The sequence below is a fragment of the Mastigoproctus giganteus genome, chromosome 7 (assembly GCF_048544385.1).
Source record: "Mastigoproctus giganteus isolate SK-2022 chromosome 7, ASM4854438v1, whole genome shotgun sequence".
Lineage (NCBI taxonomy): Eukaryota > Metazoa > Arthropoda > Arachnida > Uropygi > Thelyphonidae > Mastigoproctus > Mastigoproctus giganteus.
The window spans coordinates 51,973,027-51,990,450 of NC_143581.1; the positions used below are offsets into that span (position 1 = coordinate 51,973,027).

The following is a 17,424-nucleotide window of genomic DNA, read 5'->3' on the forward strand; positions in this document are numbered from 1 at the left end:
CATTCCTTTTAAGAAATCCTGTCATCCAACCTGTACTCGCAGAAAATTCATACTTTCTGTTTAACTGAGATGAATTGCTTGGCTCCTTTTCTTTAATCTGTCTGTAAATTCTTAGTGCTGTTTGTTTGATGGCATTTCCATCTACTGGTACTCTTTTTTGTGACTGATCTTCTATCCATATTACCAGAGCCTTTTCCATTTTTTCCTTGACAATATCTCTTGTATATGATGATGAATTAACACTTACTTTTGTTCCAGAACATACCGACTTCCTAATTGCAGCTTCATTTTTCTTAATAGTTCTTACGGTAGGTTCATGTACACCAAAATGCTTTCCTATAGACGTAGCCCCTTGTCCAGTTGCAAGACGATCTAAAATTTTAATTTTAAGTTCCAAAGAAAATCGCTTTCCTTTTCATTTTGGTAATCGGTGAATTATTCGACATTATATAAGGGCTACTGAAAAATATCTCAGTTATCATTAATAAAAAAAGGTATGAAAAATTTGTCAACTTACAATTTGACTATTGGCAAAATTAATAAATTTATATGTGCACAAATTTCACTAAAGATTCTTTCACTTTGAAATAGAGCTTACTACTAAATGTCTTCCGAAGATACAATGCACATTCTAGTGTGTCTTAAACTTAAAATGCATGACAAATTTTTTTAAACCACAGGTTTCAGGGGTGCCTTTAGAAATTAAGCAATTCCTAATTTATTAGCAAAAATGTGAACAGTCACTGATGTGTCTACATATTGTATAAATTTTATGTTTTTTTTTTTTTTTTTTTTTTTCATATTACTACTAATTAGATAGATTCCTTAGCATACTTGATATGAGAATGAGAGGTTTGTTAATAAATAAAATAAAAACTTTATTTACTGTTTAAATTTTTGAGAACTAAATCACAAAAAAAGACATACATAGATAGACATACCTTACTATCTTCTTTTTTAGATAGTGTTGTAAGAATAAAAGACAGACTGAGAAGTGTTAAGCTGCTAACTTCCATGTCTAATGTAGCTGAAACAAATGACTGTAGGGGAGTAATTGGCTACCAGTAGAGCATTTCTTAACATCTGTACTATAATACAGTACCATATATAGACTACACCAGTGCCAAAACAGCACAGTTGATAAGCAGTATTTTACAGGTTAATCTAGTGACTTTATATGGGCACTAAGCATCATTATTTTACAGAATGAATCTTATTTGTTGAAATAATGTGGCAAAGAATAATAAACAACTAATCATATTAAGCTTTTGTTAGGCTGGTGCAAGATAAAGATAGGTATTTTCACCTTATGTCATTTGTGATCTTCGAGAATAAAATTAAGAGAGAAAAAAAAAAAAACATTAACTTATGTGCAACTTAATTTTTCAGTCTTCATTTTATTCTTACCGCAGTCATCTCAAAGAAGAAATAGGGAAGTATAGTTGTGTATGTCTTTGGTGATTGTTTAGTTTTTTTTTTTTTTAATTTAATTTCTGATAGTAGAATTCATATTTAAGGTAAGTTTTCTCAAATCAAGAAAATTTAAATGGGGGTTGTGCAAGATTGAAACAGAAGCCATTTCGTTGTTAATTACAAATATCTGATCAACTCATTCTACAGTAACAAAACCTTTTTTTTTTTATATCTAAAGTGCTTGTGTCATTTCTTCCACAATATTTAAGCATAGGTTACATAAGTTTATAATATAATGACAGTCTTCCCATCTGTTCTTTTTCTGCCAACAGAAGAATTAATAACTTATGTCTTCTATCAGTTCATGCTACAATTACTGTAAAATAAAAAAAATAAATAAACTCACATAAATATCTTATATATAATTTTTTTGAAATAACCCAGAAGCTCTGCCTACACTTGACCAGTTGTCTGTCAAGCACAGGGCACCATTCTTATCGATTAAGCTGAAACAGACTGGCATTAAAGTCAGCAACTGCTTCTTCAAAACAGTTAACACATCTGCTGCCATAATGCTAACTTGCATCAAAATAAACTGTAATTTTTGTTGTCATTAAATGAGTGCTGTAAAATGAAAGGCCCATGAAATTAACAACTAGCAATATTGGTACTAAGACCCTGGGATTTTGCTTAGTGTTTGTTAATCACACTGTCTGGAGTGCTATAAAAGCTGTATACTTGGTTTAGTTTCTTATATTCTTTGCTTATATTGAAGTTATTTTATCTAGTTGAGTATTTTCCACAAGAAAAAGTAAATTGAAGAGTATACTTGCTGAATTTTAATTCTGTAGTTTATAAAAAACAAAATATCCCTAGTGTGTGGCAACTGATAAAATTTTGTGTAAAAAAGTGTTTTCCTATAAAATTTTACCCCAAAAGGTTGTTATAATGATCCACAGGATGTTGAAGCTGATGACATTGAATCAGTTTATAACATGTCATCTGATACTGAAACAATTCTGTTCAAGCAGTGCAGATTCAGAATCTCATTCAAATGATGATTCTTCACAGATGAAAACCAGAAACGCAGTGCCTACTTGTTCCAGTACTTTCTCCCCCCCCTTATCTTTGGAAGACACACACAAATGATCCTTTCAAATACCAGTGGCAGTAAATGTAACAGTATAAAATTGGTTGAGCCCCTTTTCTTAATGCTCAGTCTTGCTATTTCTTAATGTCTGAATCAGAAGTATCTCATTTCTGGGTTTAGCTAAGCTAAGAATCTTTTGATTCTTCACTTTTCTTGTATCAAATTAGCCAAAATCTGGGGCTAGTTTGATTCATAGTCTCATAAAAGATTGGTTTGACATTCCTCAAAAATGCTGTCTGGTGGATGGGATGCATCACGTTTGAGGACATTAGTCCACAGAGTAGTATTATTAGTCATTCTGTGATTTATTTTTAACCATTTCAGGCTTTAACAGCCAGTCTTATCTACATTAAAGCTTTCGGTTTCATAACAATGCATGAGGAAAAAAGCAGTGATTCATTGTTTCATCAATTGCCTAACACTTTTACCACATCTTAAGTCATACCTTTGTAATCATCTGAGGCTTCAAAATTGTATAATAGTGATCATCTACAAGATAAGTTCAATGCACACTTTAAGATCTCATTTACTGGGACCATTCAAACAGAATCTTATATTTGTTCATTTCTGAGACTACGTTTGATTTGGCTTCTGCATTGAGTTTGCTCTAATTTAAGCATAATGATTTATAATATACACCATGTGTTAGTATTTACAGAGTAACCTTCCAATATCAAGGCAAGGGATTTTAGTCAGCTGCCATTCATCGAAAATGAAGACTGGTGTCTGCTCTCGTAACTGATATCCAAGAAATCTACAGATTTTCTGATTCATCAGTCTTCAAGAATGATAGCACAGGACTGAACTACCACCTTTGTTCTTCAATCACTGTGGTCTATCTTACAAGGACTTTTAATATCATTTTTCTTTAGAGGGAATCTTATTGGGTGCAGGTGCATTACAAAGAATGATAACCCAACCAGCCAATGTGGCTTTCATTCAAGTTCACGATTTCTGAAACACTGTTACAGCAAACCTTATCCTTTTTTACTTGAGTAGGAAAAATATATATTAGGTAATTCTAGAAAGTGATATACTTTGATACTCAGATGAAAGGAGTTCTTTTCACAGCTTGGCTTTATTCAATTTTACTTTATAGAAATTTAATTAATTTTTTTTCATCCATTTGTAGAAGAATATGTGACATGCCATACGTGCCGTTCACCTGATACCATTCTCCAGAAGGATACAAGGCTGTTTTTCCTGCAGTGTGAAACATGTGGATCCCGCTGTTCTGTTACTAGCATAAAGTCAGGTTTTCAGGCGGTTACTGGGAAACGTGCAGCTATTAGAGCAAAAATTGCATAGAATTTACAATTTGTATTGAAGACTGGTTTCACCTTTGGGAATTCACAGCAGCCAGTTCTAAACTAACATCAAGTAGCGTGATAACCTTGAGTTGATCATATTATGACTTGGCTATGAATTTTAGAATACGTGAAAATGAAAGGCATAAAAGTTGAGTGGTGTTGCTTTGTCTCAATGCTTGTATTCTGGGTAAAATAAAATTAAATGTACAGTGAATTGCTTTGCTTTCAATGGTTTTTATGATAATGGGGAGCATGCTAACACATGTAAAAATGATGTTTAAAAGATCAGTGTAGTTGTATTGATACTGCAAATTTTATTAACTTACTTTTGTTATTCATTGCCAAGATAATCAGTACTGAATGTAGTTCTTTTCAGGAAGAGGCAGCCAATATTCAAACAGATAAGTTTATTTTTGTAGTATGGTAGTACAAGTACATAAAGTGGCATAATCAATCATAGTGGTGGACATCTTATAATTGTTGCAGGATAGCTCTTCCTGAAAAGACCATTCACTTCCTTGCCTTTTTAGCTGGTCTGATTTTTCTAACCCTCTCTTTTGTTCTTGACCTGTGAGAAAGAATAATCAAGCTTTCAGTGTTGTGCAATTTCTATTACATATTTTATAAGGCTGTATAACGGAACAACATTAAAAACAAGGAATATGGAGCCTGAGTTAATTTCCTGAAGATGTTGCAAAATGTTTAAGAAAACTACAGTTTTAAGAACACTAAATACATTTATTAAAAATTGCATAACATTACTAACACTTTACATATTTAACTAATTGTGACAACCATAGTTAATGCATTTTGATTGTTACAATTTTTGCATTCATTAAAATTATGAGTAGAAATTGGCATTAACATTTTTTACATGATGGCAAACAAATTTAACAGTATGTTATTGAGGATAAAAAAAAAATGAATAAGTTAATGGACTGGTAATAGTCCTTCCCCCTCCCCACCCCAGTTAGCTTATTTATTGTAACATTATATTAAGAAAATTTGATATAATAGTCCAGAAGTGCAAATGTATTGCACTGGCACTTTTGTAAATGATCAGAAACACAACACTCAACTTTGGCATAAAATGTTTTCCTTCTTTTCACTGTATTGAAGTTGTCCTCCCAATCTCCCCATAAATTTATCAATTTTATTATTTAAAATTAAACTATTCTTAAATAAAGAAAACTTCATAACCCATATCATGAAGTGTATCATATTAAGTAGAAACGAGGTATAAGAAATGCCTGTGGTATGATAAAAGAATGAATGCAATATATAATATATATATACATACATACATATATACCTCCTCCATCATACTAAATTTTACTGCTAATGTTTGCTATTAGATATATTAATGTAAAGCACTATACAATATATGGTCATAGAAATATCTTTAATGACTATTGGAATATGCAAAGTATGAACTATATACATAAAGTATGGTCAAAGAATTTCAACAGATGCCATGCTAAATTACAGAATGTGTTTGTGTAGTTATTCCAATTGTTATATTTTTACTTATTTTTTAAAAAAAATATATGAAAGATAACCTGCAATTTGCATCTAATCATTGTGAATCTATTCTATTAAACATAGCACAGTTTAAAAACAGGATGGTGGACAAGTTTGCATGTCTGTGCACAAAAAAAAAAAAAATAATAATTAAATAAAAATAAACTTTTACACAATTATTTTACATGGAAACAAAATTGCATTTTATGGCTAGTACCGCAACATGTTCTTCTGTTGATATTACATGTCTTATTTTCAACAACTATACATCTACAAAAAGTTCATGTTCAACCATAAATTGCATGAAATATCGAAGAGCACAAATAGAAAATTTCAGTCGTGTCAAAAATGTAAAACAATTGTACTCATACAATGGTTCAGATCATGTACAGTATAACACAAATCTGACCAAAATCTCCACCATATCTTAAAAAGATACAGTGATAGTAATAGAAAAATGAGTAAGTCTTACAAATTTTAAAAAACTACAGATTTTTCCCTCCAGGAACCATTAGAGGTAACACTATAAAAAAAGTAGCAGTATTTTTAAACACCAGAACTATGGACATGTATCAAAGTTCTAGATTCTTACTATTCAACTATAATGAAATAAGAATTTTTACATTCATATTACTTCACTAGAAATAAATCATATCTTCATCAGTATAAAAATTTACTGGCTGAAAAAAAAAAAATTTGCATACAAGTGAAAAAGCCCTTAATCCTGCAGAGCAACAACAATTTCATTGAAATCATCAAATAAAATCCACCTAAAACATAAGTTTTAGTTTCTATTGAACTTCGATAAGTAGAATATGTATAGGTAACAAAAGAAATTCTCTGTATCAATACTGTTTAAATCATTAATGCAAAAAACTGACTAGAAATGTGATCCCAAAAGGTAGTAAAGATTTCACTTATCTCACAGAAATAGACAATACTGTTTAGATCCCAATTAGTTGGGCCTTAAATTTTGTTCTCCAACAGTTTTACACGTAGTTAACTTTATTTTTTATGAACTTCTTCGTACTCTTCAACTTATTGAAGTTCTACTGTTAGGAAACCAAAGTAGCTTTGTTGACATATGTAGCTAATAGTATGTTTCCTAACAGAAACTAGTATACTAAGGCACAAATCTGAAGAAACCAACATTTCTGTTCTTGTATTTTAATCAATCAACATAAATGAAACCATATGTTACTGTTATTTTTCTTTTTCAGAAATAAGATTACTCTAACATGCAAATTTTAATAAAGGGCTCTTCCTCTAAAAAAAAAAAAAGAAAAAAAAGTACCTTGTTATCACAGAGTATATACTATTGAAGTTAAAACTTCAAATACTGTATCATTATTAAAGAAAAGTTTATTATAACTTAACGTATGAACTTGTCTACAATTGTGTTTAAAATGTACTGCTATGCCTGGCATATAGGGATTGTGTTTCCTAAGATAAAACACTTAACTTTTTGAATAATATCTATATACCAAGACACCTGTGCCAAGTAATAATACTAAGCCTATTGAAATATGTTTTATTAATGACCTGCGTCGCAACCATGCTTCACACTCTTGTTGCTTCAGCCGCATTTTCTGCACTGTTGCTGCAGTTTTTTCTAAACGTTCCCTACGTTGCCGCTTCCGTAATTCAGCTTCTCTGTAAAACAAGGTTTAAAATTCAAATAAATAAATTAAAATAAATACATATATAAATAAACACTTGATATAAGGTATGATTTTTGGATTAAATAGGAGTCCTCAATTTCAGCCCACAGGCCAACTGTTTTTGGTTACTGACATTTCAAAATGTTACTGTTTGTATCTGTGATGACATTATTATAACAACTTACCAATAATGTTAAATTAATAAAATTTAATAGAATGCCTAAAACTGCAGTAGAACAAATAAGGTTTTTTTTTTTTTTAACATACCATAATTTTTGCATTAAATATGGGAAATACTGTTAAATGCACAGGCTGTGTGGAATCAAAAATACTTCAACACATTTTTATCTTATTCAAGTTTTTTTTTTTTTTTTTTTAACTTAAAAATTCAAGGTTCAAAAAATTTACATGAGAGGAACTGAAAAAAATTACCTAGGAAAATATATTTTTTTTAAAAATGGAGTCAAAATGATTACTCCCACCCATCCATGGATACGCAACATTGCTTTATCAGATCATCTCATCAGCAGCATCATAATACATAGAATGTTTCTAAGGTAGCAGAAAATATATGAGGATGTCAGAAGAACACATTAGGCATATAGGATACATTGTGACCATTGGGAACCTACAGTTCTAATTTTTTACATGGAGTAAATTAAATACTTTCAATCATTTGAATCAAGCACTAACAACACGATAAAAGATATGCAACAGCATTTACCTTCTGTTATGTCGTTTGTCTTGTTCGCTTTCTTTGAATAACCTTGTGTACTGTGGTTTCCATTTGCTTTTTTGTTAATTTTATTTCGAAGAATACAGGTAAGCTCAGCTGTCTTATGGCTAGCCAGAGGGAAAAAAGAAAGATAAACTAATACAACTACAACTGGTTGCTCTTTAACCTATGATGATATGCCAATATATCAGAATGCCAGGAATCCTTGTGAAAAAAAAATGTGATTTAGCCTGCAAGTGGAAGAGATTGTTTGTGGGGGGGGGAGACCTTATTTTCTTAGAGATGTTCCTTAATTTATGCCTGGTTGGTATTGCACTGATGGCCCTCGTCAGATCAGGAGATTTGTGCTGTAATGAATTTATAAAAGAGAGTGTAACATTTGCTTCCTTTAGTAGTTGTAAAAGTTTAATTTTTAAGTCATACATCTGGGTCATGGAGATTGTAAATGGATATCTCATCTCAATATTAACCTTCATTAAGGTTATCAAGTGAGTAATTAATTTGAGCTCAGTTGATTTAATGACACTGATAACTAGATTGAATGGTGATAAGCGATTGTAGATGCCATTAAATTATTTTCCTCGTGACTGATCCTGTCAGTGGATTTCATGAGACTGGCTGGAGAGCTGCTGCAGAAATTATTACATTCCTCCTTATGTAATTCCTTTGGTGGTTGAGACAATGGTGGCTTTAATGTTCAGTGTGAAAATGAAAATCTAAGTATAATAGATAGCTACTGTTGGGTTTATCTTGAAATAATAATTCAGTATTTTGGGCATTTGTTTTAGGTTCAGGTTGTCAAATGCCGACAATCTTTGGGTTTTCTGATAAAGAAGCATATAACTGTTGTTGAGGGAGAGATTGTTTTTTATCAGCATATCTTCAAAGGTGAGCTTAAGGACTTAATTACCTCTGATAAAAGAGGAATCAAATTTGTGAATTCCTAGTGCATGAAGAGTTTGAAGCTCTAGAGAAAGTAATCTATGTTTGAGAAGAGGAAGGTTAATCATGTTGAATAAGATTTTCTTTTTTCTTTTTTTTTTTTTTTTTTTTGTTGGAAGTGATCTGTGCTAAGATTTCATTAATTGCATCATTAGGGTGGGATAGATTGTTAAGATTAAAGATGTCATTGATGTCAATCCTTTCAAAATTTTCAGATGATGAAGTCATTTTTTTAAATGGTTATTTTCCACCACCTTTGTGCTCTGTATGAGAAATGACATAGAGAATGTAGTTAATCTGATGGTTATCACCCAGTTCAGATTCAGTTAGCACTGAAAGAACAATAAACAATTTGTATTTTATGCTCCTAACATACGGCATATCTTTGTATTAATTCCAATGTGTTTGATGTTTGTAGGATGCTGGTAGCAATATATCAACCACATTTTCTCCCCTGAGTCTAAGTAACTTCTGAAGTGGCAAGGTTAAAAAAAAAAAAACCATAATAAACCATTACTACTAGAATATCTTCTGGCCACATTTCATGATCTCAGTAGTGTTGCTTGTCACTAGCAGTTTCTACCAAAACTTGCATACGTTGGGTGTTTAGCTTTTGAGTTTGGTGGCTGTTCCTGAAATACTGTTCAATAATGTCAGGTGTGTGAATGACTTATATGTTGCAACTATCTTTTCTTTTTTGTAAGGTTTTGGTGAGCTATGCAAAGACATCACTGTCTTTGCATAGCTCACCATTATACAGGTATCAAACAAATATTAACAGCACAGCTAAGCTACTGACATCAGTGTTCTTATCGAGTTGCAAGGTAAAATAAATTCAAGCATAACAGTATAGCCTAATATGTTACGTATAACACAAACTTGGTAGCATTGCTGTGTAACTGGTATTTCAATAAGATCATTTGAATTTTAATTATATATAGTTTGTAATGTAAACTGCATAGCGAACAGGTGTATAGCTTACTACTGCATTACATATATTTGTTTATTGAATTTGAACAAACACCATGACTCAGACTAGAGCAGCAAATCAAAGGGCTCAAGCTAGTGAGAGTGATTTGGCTCTCTAGGGAAGAACTGGGGGGAGCAGTTGTCCTCCAAATTCTCCTTATGAGATGTATGGCTTGTCTGAAGCTTGCAGAGCTACCAGGAATAGGACATGATATTGCCAATGGGATGGCTTTGTGTGTGCTCAATGTAAGGAGTGCAAGGACATTAGGCACCAACTCAGCATTGTGGTAGGCTTTTATGACACTTTAAAAAGAGGATGGATGCTTTTGAAGGAATTAAACTGGGAGCCCATCAAGCTCTCAGCTGCCCACATCAATGCCAGAGCTTGCACTTGATTATCAAGCAACACAGTGACAACTCCCAAGGGAGAATGCAATGGTCCCACAAGAGTTAGTCATTGGTGGCTCTAATGTCAGGGAAACAGGAGCAGGGTATGACTACAAGGGGGAAAAGTTGATGTTGCACAGCAGATATCTTTTAAGGGCACAAAATGTGATATTGTTGTACACATTGGCACCAATGACATTAGGAGTAGGAGATCCACACTTAACTAGTACAGGCCTGTTTGTTATTTGGTTTTTAGGAGCATTAGAAACTAAGGGCATATTGCTCTGGGGATATGTGGTGGTCATTTCCTGACCTTTCCGCATCCTCCGTATTTGGTGGTCATGGGCTCGAACAACAGTCTAATCAAGAAGCGTGTGCTATGTACTGCTGCTCATGCTCACCTGGCTACGGAGGTGCCTTAAGTACATGGCAGTGTTGAAAAAAGTCACCACGAGTTAGGGTTAAATTTGAAAGTGTGCAATTCACAACAGGAGGGTGTATATGATGAGAGATGTCAATCGATTTGGCCCTGGAAAGATTGTGCAAGGCTCATGAGGTAGTATTTTTCCAGGCTTGGCCTGTGCTTAACAGGAGAGACTGCCTCTACAGGGATGGGATATTAATTTTTTTTTTTTTTTTTTTTTTGTTATTAGTTGTTGGCACATCAGCTTCTGTGGCCATAATGCACCTCCCAATGTTTTTGCGCTACTCTGATCCAATCCCGAGGCAGGATTTGAACCCGCGACCTTTGGGTTTCCAGGCTGCATTTTTTAATGTCACCCAGCTAGCCTGGTCGGCGGATACACAGAAAGTGTGCAAGAATATTTGCCAATGCTATCAAGGCAGTGTTAGGTGGATCGAAAAACTGCTCGCTTCGGAGGAAACGGACTAATACATTAATAATAGTGGCAAGCAGAGTGAAAGTAATTCTTGCACTGCTTCTGTTGGAATAATCAGCAGCCTTGAAAGCAAGGTGCTGAGGATTTCAATAACTGTTGGAAATCATCATGCATGTATACTGGCATATACACCAATGCTAGGAGCATAATAAATAAACTTGACCAATTAGAAGTGCTGGTCAAGACGTCAAATGCAGACATTGTTGGGATTTCAGAGATGTGGTGTCACTCAAATATAAGGGATGCAGAATTTGAATATGGAGAGTACAATGTATACAGAAAGGACTGTTAAGCGCCACTGGGGGTTTCCACAATTTCGCATAGTAATTCTGTGACAAATACATGACTGTAAAAGTTAATGTTAGTTTTTTTTTTTTTTTTAAGGAGCATTAGCAACTAAGGCCATATTGCTCCAAGATGTGCGGTGGTCATTCCCTGACCTTTCCGCATCCTCCGTATTTGGTGGTGACGGGCTCGAACCCCGGTCTAATCAAGAAGCGTGTGCTACGTACTGCTGCTCCTTCCCACCTGGCTACGGAGGCGCCCGTTAATGTTAGTCTGTTGTTCATCCGGCCTTTTAGTTTAGTGGCCCGTGGGACACCACCAACCCCTAATTACCATACTTTGCCATGGGAAGTCGGACCAGGTCAGTAGGGAGAAATATACTCTGGCAGGGTGAACCCTGGCATTGCCTAAGCTTACCAAAGCCTGAGGGGGGGGGGGAGCAGTAGCCAAGGTGCCTGCTTGAATGGAATGAAGTGACAGTGGGTACACAGGGAGGAGGCCCATGGTGAGTGAATAGATGTGATGGTATTAGCCACCAGGCAAAAGGTTAGGTAGGAACCACACAAGTTGGGAGCAGGGATCCATATGGTTGTAGGCCACCTCTCTGAATGAAGTGATCCCACTCTGACCTGGACCAGCCAAACAGTCAGCATAAGCTCCCAATGCCATTTGCAGGGACTCACTTGGCCATCAGCCTTGTCTGGTGATGAGAGCTGAAAGAAATGTGCAATTTGTTCCATTCACACTTTTTATTTTTTTAAATATTTTGTGCTTTTCATATATTTCATTTTTATGTATTGCATATTTATTAAGCTTTTTTCGTTCCTTTTAATATATATTTCCTCCCCCCCCCCTTTTTATTATTATCAGCATTCTTCATTATCACTCACGTGGGGGGAAGGTGCTGTTATGTAATATAAATTTTAAAAAAAGTTTTTATAAACAAAATCTCTTGTGTAGCGCTCTTCCCCGAAAATAGTAGTAGTAGCAGGTGATGCAAGAAAGCAAGTGTATGAGCTTATGCAGCATCAGATAAAAAAAAAAAATAATAAAATCACACCATTCCCTCCAAATGCCTGTCCAGTTCCTCCATAAATTTATTTAATCTATCAACTTCCACGACAGATGGAAGCTTGTTCCAGCAATCCCACTGGCTAAAGGCAAATTTCCGCACATCTATTCTACATCTGTCTTTTCTTAATTTGAATTTATGCCACCTTAGGTTCGTAATCTGAACAAGTGGAAGGATTCCATCAGAATTCAGCGTGCTGAACCCATTCAAGGCCTTATACACCTCAATCAGATCACTGTGTAGGTACCTAGTCTCCAGCCACTGCAATTTGCAGAACTTAAGCCTCTCTTGGTAAGAGGATCCCTTCATTCCCCTCACCAATCTTGTTGCCCTTCTCTGTACACGCTCAAGCAAATCTACATCCTTCCAAAAATGAGGTCTCCAGACCCGGACGCAGTACCCAAGGCGCGGCCTGACCTTGCCTTATACAGAGGGACAATCACAACCATCTCCCCCAGCTAGCAAAATTCCTATATATCATTGACAAAACCCCATGACCTGCCTGGCAGCCTGTCTGCACTGCTCAGAAAACTTCATATCTGACTGCCCAGGTCTTTTTCATTTTCTACCACTCTATGTGTAGTACCACACAGTTGGTACGTTTCTCTGGGGTTACTTCTACCCATATGCAGTACTTTGCATTTGTCAAGGTTAAACTTCAGTTGCCACTTCTTAGCCCATCTGCCCAAATTATCTAGATCCTGTTACAGTAGCACACTGTCATTACTGTTATTAACAACCCTTGAGTACTGCGTACAGGTCTGGAGGCATCATTTTAGGAAGGATGTAGATTTACTTGAGCGTGTACAGAGAAGAGCAACAAGATTGGTGAGGGGAATGAAGGGATCCTCTTACCAAGAGAGGCTTAAGTTCTGCAAATTGCAGTGGTTGGAGACTAGGCACCTGCATGGTGATCTGATTGTGGTGTATAAGGGTTTGGAATGGGTTCAGCACGCTAAATTCTGATGGGATCCTTCCACTAGTTCAGATTACGAACCTAAGGAGGCATAAATTCAAATTAAGAAAGGACAGATGTAGAATAGATGTGAGGAAATTTGCCTTTAGCCAGTGGGTGGTTAATTGCTGGAACAAACTTCCATCTGTCGTGGAAGTTGATAGGTGGTTGAATAAATTTAAGGAGGAACTGGACAGGCATTTGGAGGGAATGGTGTGATATATACATATATTTTTTTTTTGGCTGAGGCTGCACAAGCTCATACACTTGCTTTCTTGCATCACATGCCACTACTACTATCTCCTTTGTGACCTGATTACAGGCTAGCTTAATCTGCCATAGGCTTCTGAGTCACTTGATAATTTATATGCATCCCATGCATTTTTCTTCTCTGTCACGAGTCTCATTAGTTCATTCGATAACCATTTAGGCCTAAACCTAGAACAATATTTCTTAATAGGTAGAAACTTTTAGTAGCATCCACGATTAATTCCTTGAATGCTTCCCACTTAGAATTTACTGTTGGTAACATCGTCAGTTGGTCCCACTGTACAGAATTTAAAAACTGTCTGAGACCGCTGTACTCACCTTTACGAAAGCAAAAACCCTTTCCTTTACCCCTGATGGTAATTATATCTTTAAGTAAATTCCACATCAGTACACTGTGATCACTGCCACCTAGTGGTTCCTTTATCTGCAAATTCTTAATACACGAATGATCACTGCTGATAACCAGATCAAGAGTATTTATTACCCTCTCTGGTTGCCTCTCGATCATGCTGCTGGAGAAAACAATCATCCAATAAATCCACAAAAGTCTTACTAGTGTGTGAGTGACCAACCCACAAGTTCCAGTCAATATCTGGGAAGTTAAAATCCCCCATTATAAGACATTCTGATTTACTGGCCCACTCTATTTCTCTGTACAACTGTTCATTGTACTCATTCGAGTCATTAGGCCTATAACAATAAGTGCTACTTTATTTTCACTTTTGCAGTGCTTATGTCACACCAAACTGACTCAACAGTGCACTGTTCATCTATATCAACTGGATGCACTTCTTTTGATTTTGTTTTTCTTAATTAACAGCATAACACCTCCTCCCTTCCTATCCTTTCTGTACACATTGTACTCCCCAAATTTCAGTTCTGCATTCCTTATATCTGTGTGACACCACGTCTCTGCTATCCCTACAATATCTGCCTTTGATGTCTTGACCAACACTTCAGATTTATCAAATTTATTTACTATACTTCTAGCATTGGTATACATGCAAGTATACATGTTCCTATTCTTATTATTAGTTACCCTAACACATCCCATTTACCCACCTGTTTCACGATGATTGCCATCAGTCCCTGAAGTCCCCAGCATCCCTCACTCCAGGTCGCTACTTATTCTCACCTTCACCTCTGCCTGCGGCTACTTTTAACCTTTTAGCCTGTGACTCCCCCCCCCAAGCTAGCAGTTTTCTGACCCACCTAACACTGCCTCGATAGCATCAGCAAAGGACATGGTTAGTTCATAAACTGGCTCCTAATCCGATATGGGCAGTCAAAAAAGCTGTTGTCCATTTAAGTTGTTGTTGTTGTAAGCTCTTGTCCATTTAAGTTGCTGTTGTCACACCATTTAAGTAATTTTATTCTTAATAATAGAAGTAAATAATAAAATAATTAAGTACAGTCGAACTTGGTTATAACGAGCACAGAAATAACAAGGTCATGGCTGTAATGAGCAAAAAGACATCACCTTAATTTACACATAATCCCATATAAACACCCACTGTTATAACAAGTATACTACACTGATATAGTGTACAAATTTTGGTAACTATGCAAACATTCTTAACTGCTCGAGTAGTCGAAAAAACCCAATTCTTGGAATAGATGAAAATGAAATGGACAACAGCTTTTTTGACTGCCCACATCGGATTAGGGGCAAGATTGTGACCTAACCTTGTCCTTTCGGGGACGAGGGCTATACAATAGTGCATTGTCGTTCCGCTTGTAATTTCTATGGTTGCATTATCCTATTTAGAGACTGCCTTGTATTCACTGAACCATAAATTTATTTCGGGATTTCTAAGAATTTGGAAATGACAATTATTTGTATACAGATCACTTTATGGTCATTTTAAAGTAAAATCAGTTAGAAACCCTTTCTTTGGAAACGTCTACTAACAGTCTCTCGATTCCGAAAAAGTCAAAATTATTTGCGAGTTAGAACATGGTAGAAAAAATGTTGAAGAGTGTAAAAAGTTTTCTTTGTCCCCCTTCAACAGTATTAACATTGTGGAAAAAAATATGATTCCATATCAGAACTGGAAAAGAACATAACCAAATTAAAAAAAAAAAAATTTAGAAAGTGCAAGGTTACAAACATCAATGAAGCATTGCTTCAATGGTTTACCACACAAAGAACTGCTGGATTTTCAAAAAACGGCTCAAGTGGAAAAACTTGCCAAACAATTTGGACTCTATGACTTTGTATGTAACAGGAGTTGGCTGAATCAATTTAAAAACTGACATAACATCCTTTAGGCAAAAATTAGTGGATAATCTCAATCTGCAGATCCAATAATGGTAAATGAACGGATTGACCATGTTTGGGCAGAAATCAGGAAACACTTCAATGATGAAGACATCTACAACACTGATAAAACAGGAAATAGTGTTTATTATTAATTAGCATTGTTTTTAATTTCAGAGAAATAAACTGTGTTTTGTATTAAGTATATTGTAGTTTATACAAGCATATTAATACAAATATGTAGGTACAGTCAGTTCTGCTATAATGCGGTACATGTGTTCCTAAAAATCTCCGAGTTATGGTATTTCACACATTAAAAACAACAGGGCTTATGGGAAAAATAGGGATGGGGGCAGAGCTCAAAAAAAAAAAAAAAAAAAAAAAAAAAGTTCAGTCTGGTAAGTAAAACACTAAAAAAAAGTTAAAAACCCAATAATATTGCTAATACAAGTTTAAATGCCTTAAATTGCTAACACAGATTTATATAGCACTTTACCTTGACAAGACATGAAGTCTGCTTTGCTTGATTGATATTTCTGTTCACTGACATTTTTTTTTATTGTAAAATTTAAAAAATTAAAAAATATAAGCAACCAATAATGACGAACATGGGGTGCACAAATTGCATAAGTGAGACAAGTTTACGAAGCTTAAAAAATAAGATTGAAGAAAAAATTCTGAAAATTTGTTTTTTATATGATTGAAGATTTCATGGAAGGGGAAACACGTCACCATAATAATGTAAAAACCTACGAATTCCAGCTAATGCAATAAGATCGAGTTTACTACCCATTTATAATTAGATTGCATTAACTGAAAAACCGAATAAATTGGGAACTGCAAATTGTTTTATGGTAGTGACCTCCAGAAATGTGCTTCTCTGGTCACGTTATCGCTCCTCACAAAATTTCTGTTTGAACTGAAAACATGAGTCGGCCTACAATATCACATGTTATCTTTGTGAATAGAATGAATGACAACAGTGTGCCTCTGACCAATACAACTACAGTACATAGGAAATACAGCTCTTACACATTTGACATTTTTTAAGCTTTGTAAACTTGTATATATTGCTGTGCAGGTTGCTACGTTCAGCCCGGTGCTGGATTTTGTATTCACCTGGTGTTACTCACAGACAAAATCGTGTTATACTCGCATTTGTTCCCTAATATATCAGTTGCATTGCAAAAATGTGCATTATAGCAGAACTGACTGTATATACTAATATTATTTTTTCTCTATAATATTTCTTTTGTTTTTTTGAATCTATCTTTTTATCAAGTTATTGAGAATTCACTGATATAGTGAGTAATGGTTATAATGATGAAATTTTGTCAGTCCCTTGATGCTCATTATAACCAAGTTCTACTATAGTAGGACAAATGAATTAAATATACAAGCATACTGTATGTGTCAGGTAGCTTATATATCTATTCAACTTCATGCCAAGTCCCATAGTCAATTCAGGGGTAAGTCGAGTCATGCAAAGGCTCCAAGGAGCTGTCCATATAAGAGAACTCCTTAGAGCTATATATTTTTGTCAGTATGGTGGGGATCACTCACGGTGCTATTTCATATAGATTTCCTATTGGTA

At 34.9% G+C, this 17,424-nt stretch overlaps 2 protein-coding genes across 3 annotated transcripts in view; one reads left to right on the forward strand and one right to left on the reverse strand.

Annotated features, from left to right (window-relative positions):
* eIF2beta (eukaryotic translation initiation factor 2 subunit beta) overlaps positions 1-4,087 on the forward strand; it is a 176,734-nt gene extending 172,647 nt beyond the window's left edge. Inside the window, exon 9 of the mRNA XM_090377660.1 lies at positions 3,696-4,087. Within this exon, the coding sequence (XP_090233786.1) occupies positions 3,696-3,871 (176 nt within the window). The 3' untranslated portion in view covers positions 3,872-4,087. The remainder of the gene's footprint in view (positions 1-3,695) is intronic.
* A 210-nt stretch (positions 4,088-4,297) lies between these two features.
* The window catches only part of Ptp61F (Protein tyrosine phosphatase 61F), a 259,988-nt gene continuing 246,861 nt past the window's right edge, over positions 4,298-17,424 (reverse strand). Inside the window, exons 9-10 of one of the 2 annotated variants that reach the window (XM_090377659.1) lie at positions 6,937-7,047; positions 4,298-4,441 (exon numbers count right to left, since the gene is read on the reverse strand). In XM_090377659.1, coding sequence (XP_090233785.1) covers positions 4,384-4,441; positions 6,937-7,047 — 169 coding nt within the window. In that variant the 3' untranslated portion in view covers positions 4,298-4,383. Of the gene's footprint in view, positions 4,442-6,808; positions 7,048-17,424 lie in introns of those variants that run through there. The other variant, XM_090377658.1, reaches the window with a different exon arrangement.